The sequence below is a fragment of the Saccopteryx bilineata genome, chromosome 4 (assembly GCF_036850765.1).
Source record: "Saccopteryx bilineata isolate mSacBil1 chromosome 4, mSacBil1_pri_phased_curated, whole genome shotgun sequence".
NCBI lineage: Eukaryota > Metazoa > Chordata > Mammalia > Chiroptera > Emballonuridae > Saccopteryx > Saccopteryx bilineata.
Genome location: NC_089493.1, coordinates 266,564,258 through 266,577,688, shown reverse-complemented (window position 1 = coordinate 266,577,688; position 13,431 = coordinate 266,564,258). Strand labels below are relative to the sequence as shown.

General features: G+C 43.4%; 2 protein-coding genes across 2 annotated transcripts; both read left to right on the top strand.

Moving 5' to 3' along the window:
* The first annotated feature begins 410 nt into the window (after positions 1–410).
* On the top strand, positions 411–10,903 carry LOC136336439 (zinc finger protein 175-like). The gene is made up of 5 exons (XM_066278116.1): positions 411–796; positions 2,987–3,113; positions 3,311–3,403; positions 8,725–10,401; positions 10,712–10,903. The coding sequence occupies exons 1-5, from the start codon at positions 725–727 to the stop codon at positions 10,837–10,839; spliced, it is 2,097 nt and encodes a 698-aa protein (XP_066134213.1). The 5' UTR covers positions 411–724; the 3' UTR covers positions 10,840–10,903.
* Positions 10,904–12,246: 1,343 nt separating this feature from the next.
* On the top strand, positions 12,247–12,788 carry LOC136336435 (large ribosomal subunit protein eL21-like). Its single transcript, XM_066278109.1, has one exon. The coding sequence runs from the start codon at positions 12,277–12,279 to the stop codon at positions 12,757–12,759; it is 483 nt and encodes a 160-aa protein (XP_066134206.1). The 5' UTR covers positions 12,247–12,276; the 3' UTR covers positions 12,760–12,788.
* Positions 12,789–13,431: the final 643 nt, after the last annotated feature.

Sequence of the window (13,431 nt, the reverse complement as noted above, 5' to 3'; positions counted from 1 at the left end):
TTTTGCATTTTTCTGAAGCTGGAAACAGGGAGAGACAGTCAGACAGACTCCCGCATGCGCCCGACCGGGATCCACCCGGCACGCCCACCATGGGGCGATGCTCTGCCCACCAGGGGACGATGCTCTGCCCATCCTGGGCGTCGCCATGTTGCGACCAGAGCCACTCTAGCGCCTGAGGCAGAGGCCACAGAGCCATCCCCAGCGCCCGGGCCATCTTTGCTCCAATGGAGCCTTGGCTGTGGGAGGGGAAGAGAGAGACAGAGAGGAAGGCGCGGCGGAGGGGTGGAGAAGCAAATGGGCGCTTCTTCTGTGTGCCCTGGCCGGGAATTGAACCCGGGTCCTCCGCACGCTAGGCTGACGCTCTACCGCTGAGCCAACCGGCCAGGGCCATTTTTTTTATTTTTCACTGATTAATTACTAGGTTGCAGTTTTCTGAAGTTGGCTTGTTTCACAGTGACCATTGCCTATTGGCCCCCGAAATATTTGTGTGGAGCAAATATTAGATGAGTGACCATGTGCTCATTGCTTTTCCAGGGCTTCTTGGTGTCTCTTCAGAGCCCCTGGATCCGGCCACACATTTGAGGCTATAGGTTTTCCCTTCACAGCTCAGCCCAGCATTCCCCTGCAGCTCTGATTGGAGCCTGCAGATGCCCACATAGCTTCGGGCTCCTGGAAAAGTGGAATTGTCTGCAAGAGAAACCAAGAGTTGAAGCCCAGAGAGGACATGCCCGCTGATGTGAATTTGTCCCAGAGGTCCCAGGTCCTGGGTCCACAGGAGCAGGATGGATCACGTGAGGTAAGCAGAAGCAGCCTGAGGGACAGTTGTGGAAAGATTCAGGAAACAGCAGATTCTGGACTCCCTAGGCCTGAGACATTCTGGATCCTCCTGGTGAGAGTGGACTACAGGAGGCTGTTGTCACCTCATAGTCATAGACTTTCTGTTTTATTGAGAAAACTGAAGTAGTCGATGAAGGTGGCTCTGTTAGACAGTGTGTCAGCACTGGGCCAAAGGAAGAGGAAAACTTAGTCCCCGGGCTGGATAGGAAGGCCCTAGCCACAAGCAAGAAAATGGTAACTCTTGGCCTGACCTGTGGTGGCGCAGTGGATAAAGCATCGACCTGGAACACTGAGGTTGCTGGTTCAAAACCCTGGGCTTGTCTGGTGAAGGCACATAATGGGAGTTGATGCTTCCTGCTCCTCCCCCTTTCTCTCTTTCTCCTCCCTAAAAAAATAAAAGAAAAAAGAAAATATTAAAAGAAAATGGTAACTCCCCCTGTTCATCATAGGTTAAGATCCTTCATTTACCGCTGGGCCTTTGCATATTCTCAGTTGGTCCCCACCTGACTCCTACTTACCTGCTCTGTTAGGTTGGCTTGTTTCCCCTCTTGACTTCATAGTTTATAGAATGATAGAATCCTAGAGCAAAAATTTCCTTTTAAGGACTAGGTAGTATTTCCCATTTTAATAGATGAATAAAAATACCAGAGAACAGTGTTGAAAAATTGTCCACAGCTAGAATATTTGGAATGTACTACACTCAGGATTTCCTGAACTTCCAAGTTATTCACTACATTTCATGGTATGTTGTATGTTTTAAAATACTCATGCGTGGCCATAATAATAATTAGTGTATCATTGTCCTGTGATAGGTTTATACTTGAATTACAGAGATGATCTATCTTAAAAAGGTATAAAAAATGCATGGCTTTTTACCATTGTGAACTAATAAGTTGTGAGATTATATATATATTTTTTTTATTTTTTTATTTTTTTTAATTTCTGAAGCTGGAAACGAGGAGAGACAGTCAGACAGACTCCCGCATGCACCCGACCGGGATCCACCCGGCACGCCCACCAGGGGAGATGCTCTGCCCACCAGGAGGCGATGCTCTGCCCCTTCCGGGCGTCACTCTGGACGCCCATAGGATTCCCAGCCCATAGGATTCCCAGCTAGGGCACATAGGAGAAGCGCCCATTTGCTTCTCCACTCCCCCCTCTTTCCTCTCTGTCTCTCTCTTCCCCTCCCGCAGCCAAGGCTCCATTGGAGCAAAGATGGCCTGGGCGCTGGGGATGGCCGGGAATCGAACCCGGGTCCCCCGCACGCCAGGCTGACGCTCTACCGCTGAGCCAACCGGCCAGGGCCTATTTATTTATTTTTTATTATTATTATTATTATTTTTTTTTTTTTGTATTTTTCTGAAGCTGGAAACGGGGAGAGACAGTCAGACAGACTCCCGCATGCGCCCGACCGGGATCCACCCGGCACGCCCACCAGGGGCGAAGCTCCGCCCACCAGGGGGCAATGCTCTGCCCCTCCGGGGCGTTGCTCTGCCACGACCAGAGCCACTCTAGCGCCTGGGGAAGAGGCCAAGGAGCCATCCCCAGCGCCCAGGCCATCTTCACTCCAATGGAGCTCTGGCTGCGGGAGGGGAAGAGAGAGACAGAGAGGAAGGAGGGGGGTGGAGAAGCAAATGGGCGCCTCTCCTATGTGCCCTAGCTGGGAATCGAACCCGGATCCCCCGCACGCCAGGCCGATGCTCTACCGCTGAGCCAACCGGCCAGGGCCGAGATTATATATTTCAATAGTGTTTAAAAATCTCCACTTGACAAAAAAAAAAAAATCTCAACTTGACAAAAACATTTTATAATAGAAGACATTAAAAGAAACATTAACACTTTTTTTTCACTATTTTTTTAAATGTTAAAAACATGTTTGTTTTTATAACATTTTCTTTTTTTTTTTAATTTTTATTTATTCATTTTAGAGAGGAGAGAGAGAGAGAAGGGGGGAGGAGCAGGAAGCATCAACTCCCATATGTGCCTTGACCAGGCAAGCCCAGGGTTTCAAACTGGCAACCTCAGCATTTCCAGGTTGACGCTTTTTCCACTGTGCCACCACAGGTCAGGCTAAAAACATGTTTTTACATGTATTTTTCCCATCCACCAATGATGACAGTTCACATTGAACTAGGGTGTGTTGTTACAGGGATCTGTTTCATTTGAGGATGTGACCATGGACTTCAGTAGGGCAGAATGGCAGCAACTCAGCCCTTCCCAGAGGCGTCTGTACATGGACGTGATGCTGGAGATCTACAGCCACCTCCTCTCTGCGGGTGAGAACACATGCCCTGGGAACCTCCTAGTGGAGTGCAATAGGGCATCTGTAGAATGTAACTGGTTTCTCCTAAGTTGTTTGTTCCTCCTTTTGGGCATCTTTGAGTATGATTTCGTTCTTACCATGCAAGGCTTCATTGAATGGTATCTGAAGCCCAAGACCACATCTAAATCTGAGACCCTTTCTCATTAACAGGGTATCACACCACCCCAGAGGTCATTTTGAGGGTGGAAAATGAAAAAGAGCTATGGATGGGGGAGGCCGAACTCCCACATCAGAGACATCGAGGTGAGTGACTATTACCATTGCAGCTGTGGATATCTTTGGGGGGACCGTTACTTAACCTACCATACTTAATCCATTCCCATAGTGGTGGACACTTAGGTTGCCCCCAGTTTCTACAGCTAATTATCTTGTAAATGTCCCGTAGGGGCTGGCATAAAAATTTCTTGGAAGTGAACACTCTGGAATGAAATTGCCTGATCACATTATAATACCTGACTTTAAACTATATTATAGGGCCACGATAATCAAAACAGCATGGTATTGGCAAAAAAATAGACACTCAGACCAATGGAACAGAATAGAAAGCCCAGAAATAAAACCACATATATATGGTCAAATAATCTTTGATAAAGGGGCCAACAACACACAATGGAGAAAAGAAAGCCTCTTCAACAAATGGTGTTGGGAAAACTGGAAAGCCACATGCAAAAGAATGAAACTCGACTACAGCCTGTCCCCGTGTACTAAAATTAATTCAAAATGGATCAAAGACCTAAATATAAGACCTGAAACAATAAAATACATAGAAGAAGACATAGGTACTAAAATCATGGACCTGGGTTTTAAAGAACATTTTATGAACTTGACTCCAATGGCAAGAGAAGTGAAGGCAAAGATAAATGAATGGGACTACATCAGAATTAAAAGATTTTGCTCAGCAAGAGAAACTGATATCAAAATAAACAGACAGCCAACTATATGGGAACTGATATTTTCAAACGACAGCTCAGATAAGGGCCTAATATCCAAAATTTACAAAGAACTCATAAAACTCAACAACAAACAAACAAACAATCCAATAAAAAAATGGGAAGAGGACATGAACAGACACTTCTCCCAGGAAGAGATACAAATGGCCAACAGATATATGAAAAGATGCTCAGCTTCATTAGTTATTAGAGAAATGCAAATCAAAACTACAATGAGATACCACCTCACTCCTGTTAGATTAGCTATTATCAACAAGACGGGTAATAGCAAATGTTGGAGAGGCTGTGGAGAAAAAGGAACCTTCATTCACTGTTGATGGGACTGTAAAGTAGTACAACCATTATGGAGGAAAGTATGGTGGTTCCTCAAAAAACTGAAAATAGAACTACCTTATGACCCAGCAATCCCTCTACTGGGTATATACCCCAAAACCTCAGAAACATTGATACGTGAAGACACATGTAGCCCCATGTTCATTGCAGCACTGTTCACAGTGGCCAAGACATGGAAACAACCAAAAAGCCCTTCAATAGAAGACTGGATAGAGAAGATGTGGCACATATACACTATGGAATACTACTCAGCCATAAGAAATGATGACACCAGATCATTTACAGCAAAATGGTGGGATCTTGATAACATTATAAGGAGTGAAATAAGTAAATCAGAAAAAAACAAGAACTACATGATTCCATACATTGGTGGAACATAAAAATGAGACTAAGAGACATGGACAAGAGTGTGGTGGTTACCAAGGGTGGGGGGGGGAGGGAGGACATGGGAGGGAGGGAGGGAGAGAGTTAGGGGGAGGGGGAGGGGCACAGAGAACTAGATAGAGGGTGACGGAGGACAATCTGACTTTGGGCGAGGGGTTTGCAACATAATTTGATGACAAAATAACCTAGACATGTTTTCTTTGAATATATGTACCCTGATTTATTAATGTCATCCCATTACCATTAATAAAAATTTATTAAAAAAAAATTGCCTGATCATTGGAAATAAGTATACTTAAATTGACTAATAAACCATATGGATCTTCAGATGGGTTGCACAATCTAGACTCCCATGTGCATACCTTGGCTTGCCAACACTTCTCACTTACCAACTTTCTCAATCATGGCCCATGTGATGGGTAAAGGAGCTGTTTCATGTCTTAATTTCATTTTTCTCATAACCAAATAGCTAGAGGAGCTCATATCTGTTAACTGACTGGCTTTCATGTGTACATTTCTTCTGTTGTAATGTTTATCCCCTGGAGTTTTTTCAGAGCCTTTTTTTTTTCCTTTTGGTACCCCAGGTGTGACCTGAACCCACAGTGCCTGGTTTAGGATGCCAGTGCTCAAGGCCTTTTTTCCTTTTTATTTGCCCCCTGAATTCATGGACTGTTCTTTTCTATGCTGTATCTTCTTTTTTCTTTTTTCCTTTTTTTTTTTTTTTTTTTTTTTTTTTTTTTTGTATTTTTCTGAAGCTGGAAACGGGGAAAGACAGTCAGACAGACTCCCGCATGCGCCCGACCGGGATCCACCCGGCACGCCCACCAGGGGGCGACGCTCTGCCCCTCCGGGGCGTTGCTCTGTTGCGACCAGAGCCACTCCAGCACCTGGGGCAGAGGCCAAGGAGCCATCCCCAGCGCCCGGGCCATCTTTGCTCCAATGGAGCCTCTCTGCGGGAGGGGAAGAGAGAGACAGAGAGGAAGGAGAGGGGGAGGGGTGGAGAAGCAGATGGGCGCTTCTCCTGTGTGCCCTGGCCGGGAATCGAACCCAGGACTTCTGCACGCCAGGCCGACGCTCTACCACTGAGCCAACCGGCCAGGGCCTATGCTGTATCTTCTTTCTTCATTTTTTTCTAATTGTATGTCTCCAGCTTGGGGCTCTATACTTCCCTCTGGTCATCCTTTCATATAGGAATTGCCTTAAAGGGTCCTTCTAGTCTGATAATTAGGCCTCATATATTTTTCTGGTGATCCCTATATCAACCCTTCCCGTCCCTATGTTCTATGGCCTTGGTTAGCTACATGGTGGGCAGGTCTCAGGAGATGACTCCCTTTTATTTTTTAGAGATCAGAAATTGGAATCTGACATTCTTCTCACTTTGTACATGTTGTCAAATTCTTCTTTCTTAGCTCTTCCAGTTCAGTCTTGTAATTTATTATCTTAGAAATCCTACCATTTTTCTCTTTTGCATTTATAATTTAGTTGACCCTTTTCTTAATCCCAGTGGTATCTCCATAGAGCAGCTCCCTATTCTGTCATGCTTCGGTTATTCTCTTCCTAATGGGATTTGTGAATTCCTGACATTTATGATCAGCCAAGATTCTACTTAGTTATATTATCACCAATGGCCACATATTTCCAATTTACAAATGTACCTGAATAGTTTTGTTACTTATTCCCTACTTCACTGTTTTTATATATTTAATATTTACTACATAGACATTGTATATAATATATACAGACACCTATCTGCAGATGATCTGTCAATTATTTTGTACTCTCCCTACTTAATTTTCATTATATAAGTGTGAAGTGTGGGAAAACCATTCAGGATAGAAATATTGAATTTCTGAGGATAGACACAAAAGAATATTTTGCTCTAATTTCATTTTATTTTATTTTTTAGCGAGACAGAAAGAGGGTCAGATAGGGACATACAGGCAGAAAGGGAGAGAGATGAGAAGCATCAATTCTTTGTTGCAGCACCTTAGTTGTTTATTGATTGCTTTCTCATATGTGCCTTGACCGAGGGAGCTACAGAAGAGCAAGGGACCCCTTGCTCAAGCCAGTGCCCTTAGGCTTCAAGCTAGTGACCTTTGGGCTCAAGCCAGCAACCATCAGGTCATGTCTATGATCCCATGCTCAAGCCAGCGACCCCTCGCTCAAGCTGGTGAGCCCGCACTAAAACAGGATGAGCCTGTGCTCAAGCTGGTGACTTAGGGGATTCAAACCTGGGTCCTCTGTGTCCGAGTTCAATGCTATATACACAGCGCCACCACCTGGTCAGGTTATTTTACTTTATTTTAGAAAGATAGTTTAAATATCTGCTGAGGTAAATTCAAAGGAACAGTGGGTATAAATAGAGTGGATAATAGTATGAGATGTTAAAATCATCAGGCTTTTGGCATTAATCATGTCTATTTATTTTTATTTTTTATTTTTTGTATTTTTCTGAAGTTGGAAACAGGGAGGCAGTCAGACAGACTCCCGCATGTGCCCGATCGGGATCCACCTGGCATGCCCACCAGGGGGCGATACTCTGCCCATCTGGGGCGTCGCTCTGTTGCAACCAGAGCCATTCTAGCACCTGAGGCAGAGGCCATGGAGCCATCCTCAGCGCCCGGGCCAACTTTGCTCCAATGGAGCCTTGGCTGCGGGAGAGGAAGAGAGAGACAGAGAGGAAGGAGAGGGGGAGGGGTGGAGAAGCAGATGGGCACTTCTCCTGTGTGCCCTGGCCAGGAATCGAACCCGGGACTCCTGCACGCCAGGCCGACGCTCTACCACTGAGCCAACTGGCCAGGGCAATCATGTCTATTTTAAAAAATAAGTATCAAGCCTGACCTGTGGTGGTGCAGTGGATAAAGCATTGACCTGGAAATGCTGAGGTCGCCGGTTCGAAACCCTGGGCTTGCCTGGTCAAGGCACATATGGGAGTTGATGCTTCCAGCTCCTCCCCCCTTCTCTCTCTGTCTCTCTCTCCTCTCTCTCTCCCTCTCTGTCTCTCTCTCTCCCTTTCTCTCTCCTCTCTAAAAGGAATAAATAAAATTTAAAAAAAATAACAACATAAAAAATAAGTATCAAATAGGGAGTGTAGAGAGTGACTGCTTTTGAAAGAGAAAATGGTGTCACCTTAGAGGTGCAGTGACATTAGGAAGCAATTTTAAGGGCACAGCAGTTTATACTGGTCCAAGAAACAATTTTAAGTTAAAACAAAGCAGTGGGCAAAGTGGGGATAGAGGAGATATATATATATTTGCTTGAATTTTGGAATAAATTGGTCATTTATTGAAGCAATATTTTTAAGCTTTGTTGGAGAGTTACAGATAAGATTTTCAGCACAATTCTGATATTGGGCAGTGATTTGAATATCATCTGGTTCAGAAAGAGTTTTATGATCTAAATGGAGCGAAAAGTTAAACATGTTCTAAATCTACACTTGGGAACCCAGAGTGTAAGATCTTCATAATAAATGAAAGCCAATGTTTGGGTAAAATTGCTATTTAAGAGTAAAAAATTAAATTTTTAAAAATAGGTAAAGGAGTTGAATAGCTCTTTCTCCAGATAATACACAGGTAGCCAACAATCATATGAAAAGATGCCCAGCATCACTATTAGGGAAATGTAAATCAAAACCAGAGTGTAATATCACCTCATCCCCATTAGAATAGCTACTATTAAAAACCAGAAAATAAGAAGTGTTGGTGAGGATGTGGAGAAATTGGAACCACTGTGCACTGTTGGTGGGAATGTAAAATAGTGCAGCTACTTTGGGAAATGGTATGTGATTCCTCAACATGACTCAGCTATTTCCCTGTGCTCACTCTCACAGCTCCATGATTTCTCCTCTATCCTTTTCTAACAATTCATCATGTCTGTTTTATCTTTTTCTCCTTCTAGAAATGAAGTTTGGTCTTAAAGTGCCACAACACAACATTTCTGGAAAAGCTTCATTTCATAGTGGTAGGGCGGGCAGAGTCACAAGAGATGGTTCTTGGTGTACCATTTTAGAAGAACTGTGGAAAGATGTTGACCATACAGAGAGAGATCCCCAAAGTCTAAATAAATCTTCACATCATAGAGCTTTCCTCAACAAGAAAAAAATTAATAAAGAGAAAGATTGTGAATATAAGGACCCTAGGAAAATCATTCATGTGAGGCCTTACCTTGTGCCTTCACAGGAAAGACTTAATAAACGTCCATTTGCAGAATGTTTGAAGCATAACCTAGAAGTAAATCGTCAAAATCAAAGCAGTACAACAAAACACCTTGAGGAATTTGTTGGATCTGGTGTGCTATTCACCCATAGCTCTTCCAATACTAACTGCAAGAGTACTCATACAGGAGAGAACATCTTCATAGATAATCAATGTACAAAAGTCCTCAGCCATAAACAGTCACTCACACAACCTCAAATTCATACTCAGGAGAAACCAAATAAATGTACTAAATGTGGGAAGAACTTCACCCAGAAGTCACACCTTCCCAAGCAACAGGGATTCAATAGTGCAGAAAACCTCCAGGAATGCAACAAACACGGAAAAGCCTTCACCTCACAACCAAAATTTGATGAATATCTGACAGATCATACAGGTAACATACCTTGTATATGTAAGGAATGTGGAAAAGTCTTTGTTCAGAGGTCAGAATTGATTACACACCAAAAAACTCACTCTAGAAAGAAGCCCCATAAATGCCATGAATGTGGGAAAGCTTTTTTCTGGGTGCCATCTCTCTTCAGACATCAGCAAACTCATACTAGAGAAAATCTCTACAAATGCAATGAATGTAGGAAAGGCTTCTCCCAGAATTCGACCCTCATTATACATCAGAAAATTCATACTGGTGAGCGACACTATGCATGCAGTGAATGTGGGAAGGCCTTCACCCAGAAGTCAACACTCAGCTTGCACCAGAGAATCCATTCAGGGGAGAAGTCCTATATGTGTATCAAATGTGGGCAGGCCTTCATCCGGAAGGCACATCTAATGGTGCACCAAAGAAGTCACACAGGAGAGAAACCGTATCAGTGCCACAGCTGTGGGAAATATTTCATTTCAAAGTCACAACTCAATATACATCATCGAATTCATACTGGGGAAAAACCTTATGAATGTAATGACTGTGGAAAAACCTTCACCCAAAAGTCAAACCTCAAGGAACACCAGAAAATTCATACTGGAGAAAGACAGCACGTATGCAGTGAATGTGGAAAAGCCTTCAACCGTAAGTCAAATCTCAGCATGCATCAAAGAATTCACACAGGAGAGAAGCCTTACAAATGCAGTGAGTGTGGGAAAGCCTTCACTTCCAAGTCAGAGTTCCAAGAGCATCAGCGAATTCATACTGGAGAAAAACCCTATTTATGTGCTGAATGTGGGAAGGCTTTCAGTGGTAGGTCAGACTTCTATACACATCAGATGACTCACACTAGAGAGAGAACTTTTGTCTGTTACGCATGTGGGAGTGCCTTCATCCAGAAATCAGAGTTGATTATACATCAGAGAATTCATGCAGGAGAGAAACCTTATCAGTGCTACAGCTGTGGGAAATCTTTCATTTCAAAGTCACAACTCAGTATACATCGTCGAATTCATTGGGGAAAAACCTTATGAATGCTGTGACTGGGAAATCCTTTAATAAGAAACCACAACTCGCCTGACCTGTGGTGGCGCAGTGGATAAAGTGTCGACCTGGAAATGCTGAGGTCGCCGGTTCAAAACCCTGGGCTTGCCTGGTCAAGGCACATATGGGAGTTGATGCTTCCAGCTCCTCCCCCCTGTCTCTCTCTCTCTCTCTCTCCTCTCTAAAATGAATAAATAAAAATAAAAAAATTAAAAAGAAAAAAAAAAACAGTAAAAAAAAAAAAAGAAACTACAACTCAAAGAGCATCAACGAATTCACACAGGAGAGAGACCCTATGTATGTACTAAATGTGGGGAGGCCTTCAATAGATCAAATTTTAATAAACACCAAACAACTCATACCAGAGGCAGATCTTACAAAAGCAGTTAAATCTGTGAAAGGCTTTACCTAGAAATCAGTCACCTACTACAAATTCACATGTTCATAAATGAAACAAACTCCAAATTTCTTGAAGAAAAATATCTCTTAAAAGTCAGATTTAGCCTGACCAGGCAGTGGTGCAGTGGATAGAGTGTTGGACTGGGATGCGGAGGACCCAAGTTTGAGACCCCGAGGTCACCAGCTTAAGCACAGGTTCATCTGGTTTGAGAAAGCTCACTGCCTTGGACCCAAGATCGCTGGCTTGATCAAGGGGTTACTCGGTCTGCTGTAGCCCCATGGTCAAGGCACATGAGAAAGCAATCAATGAACAACTAAAGCGCCACAACGAAAAATTGATGCTTCTCATCTCTCTCCGTTTCTGTCTGTCTGTCCCTATCTATCCCTCTCTTTGACTCTGTCTCTGTCAAAAAAAAAAGAAAAAAGTCAGATTTAGTGGCCTGACCTGTGGTGGCACAGTGGATAAAGCATCGACCTGGAACACTGAGGTCACTGGTTCAAAACCCTGGGCTTGCTCTGTCCAGGCACATATAGGAGTTGAGGCTTCCTGCTCCTCCCCCTTCTCTCTCTCTTCCCTCTCTAAAATAAATAAAGTCTTTAATTTTTTTATTTTTTGTATTTTTCTGAAATTGGAAACGGGGAGGCAGTCAGACTCCCACATGCGCCCAACCGGGATCCACCTGGCATGCCCACCAGGGGGCGATGCTCTGCCCATCTGGGGCGTTGCTCTGTCGCAACCAGAGCCATTCTAGTGCCTGAGGCAGAGGCCATAGAGCCACCCCCAGCACCCGGGCCACCTTTGCTCCAATGGAGCCTTGGCTGCCAGAGGGGAAGAGAGAGACAGAGAGGAAGGAGAGGGAGAGGGGTGGAGAAGCAGATGGGCGCTTCTGTGTGCCCTGGCCGGGAATCGAACCCAGGACTCCTGCATGCCAGGCCAATGCTCTACCACTGAGCCAACCAGCCAGGGCCTAAAATGAATAGTCTTAAAAAATCCAAATCAATATCTAAGAATTACAGCCTGACCTGTGGTGGCACAGTGGATAAAGCATCAACCTGGAAACACTGAGGTTGCTGGTTCAAAACCCTGGCTTGCCTGGTCAAGGCACATATGGGAGTTGATGCTTCCTGCTCCTCCTCCTTCTCTCTCTCTCTCTCTCTCTCTCTCTCTCCCCCTCCCTCCCTCTCCCTCCCTCTTCTCTAAAATGAATAAATAAAAATTAAAAAAATATCTAAGAATTACAAATATCTTTATTTTAAAAAGTCCGATTTAATTGCACATTGTAGAATTGATGCTTCAGAAAAACTAGAAATGTATTGCATATCACAAAGTTACACATTTTATGTGAGGGAATTATTTGGAAAAGAACTTTTAAGAATAAGTGGAGGGTCTTTTCGGCCGGATCCGCCATCTTCCAGTAATTCACCAAAATGACTAACACAAAGGGAAAGAGGAGAGGCACCCGGTACATGTTCTCTAGGCCTTTCAGAAAACATGGAGTTGTTCCTTTGGCCACATACATGCGAATCTACAAGAAAGGTGATATTGTAGACATCAAGGGAATGGGCACTGTTCAAAAAGGAATGCCCCACAAATGTTACCATGGCAAAACTGGAAGAGTCTACAATGTCACCCAGCATGCGGTGGGCATTGTTGTGAACAAACAAGTTAAGGGCAAGATTCTTGCCAAGAGAATTAATGTACGTATTGAGCATATTAAGCACTCTAAGAGCCGAGATAGCTTCCTGAAACGTGTGAAGGAAAATGACCAGAAAAAGAAGGAAACCAAAGAGAAAGGTACCTGGGTTCAGCTGAAGCGACAGCCTGCTCCACCCAGAGAAGCACACTTTGTGAGGACCAATGGAAAGGAGCCCGAGTTGCTGGAACCCATTCCCTATGAATTCATGGCATAAGTGTAAAAATAAATAAAAGACCCCCACTGTAAAAAAAAAAAAAAAAGAATAAGTGGAGGAGTTGTCAATATCTGTACTACCCTTAACAATTATAAAATTCATCTGAGGGAGAAATCCTGGCTAATGTATTGAGAAAAGTGTTTCTGTAGAAAGGGATAAAAGACAGATTGTTCCCAGATTCTTTATAGGAAAGATTGTGGGAAATCATATTAATGATAACCCTATTTAATATGCTCAATATTTTAAAATGCCAGCAAACTGAATGCCAAACTACTACATATCTGTATGTATATTCATATACATATATTTATACAGTCAGGTCAATACACCCTCAGTTCTATAGTGTTTGCTATAGAGCCCTCTGCATAACAGGAGGAGTGGATAGATTATACATTTTTTTAAAGATATAATTGTTTATTAAAGTTAATCCCCATTGAAATTTATGTCCTGAGGTTGCACAGTCAACAATTACTCATTTATGTGATTTGTGTGTATAGACAAGTGAATGTACACTTTGGTAAATGCATAAATGTTACTGTAAAATGTATACTGGTCATCATACTGTAGTTTTTCTCTTCATTTAGGATTAACTCCGCTCTATCCTCTTATTTTCATTCCCCCTCCACCATTAGTGATGAGACTCATAGGTATCCAGTGTATAAACTGGTTATA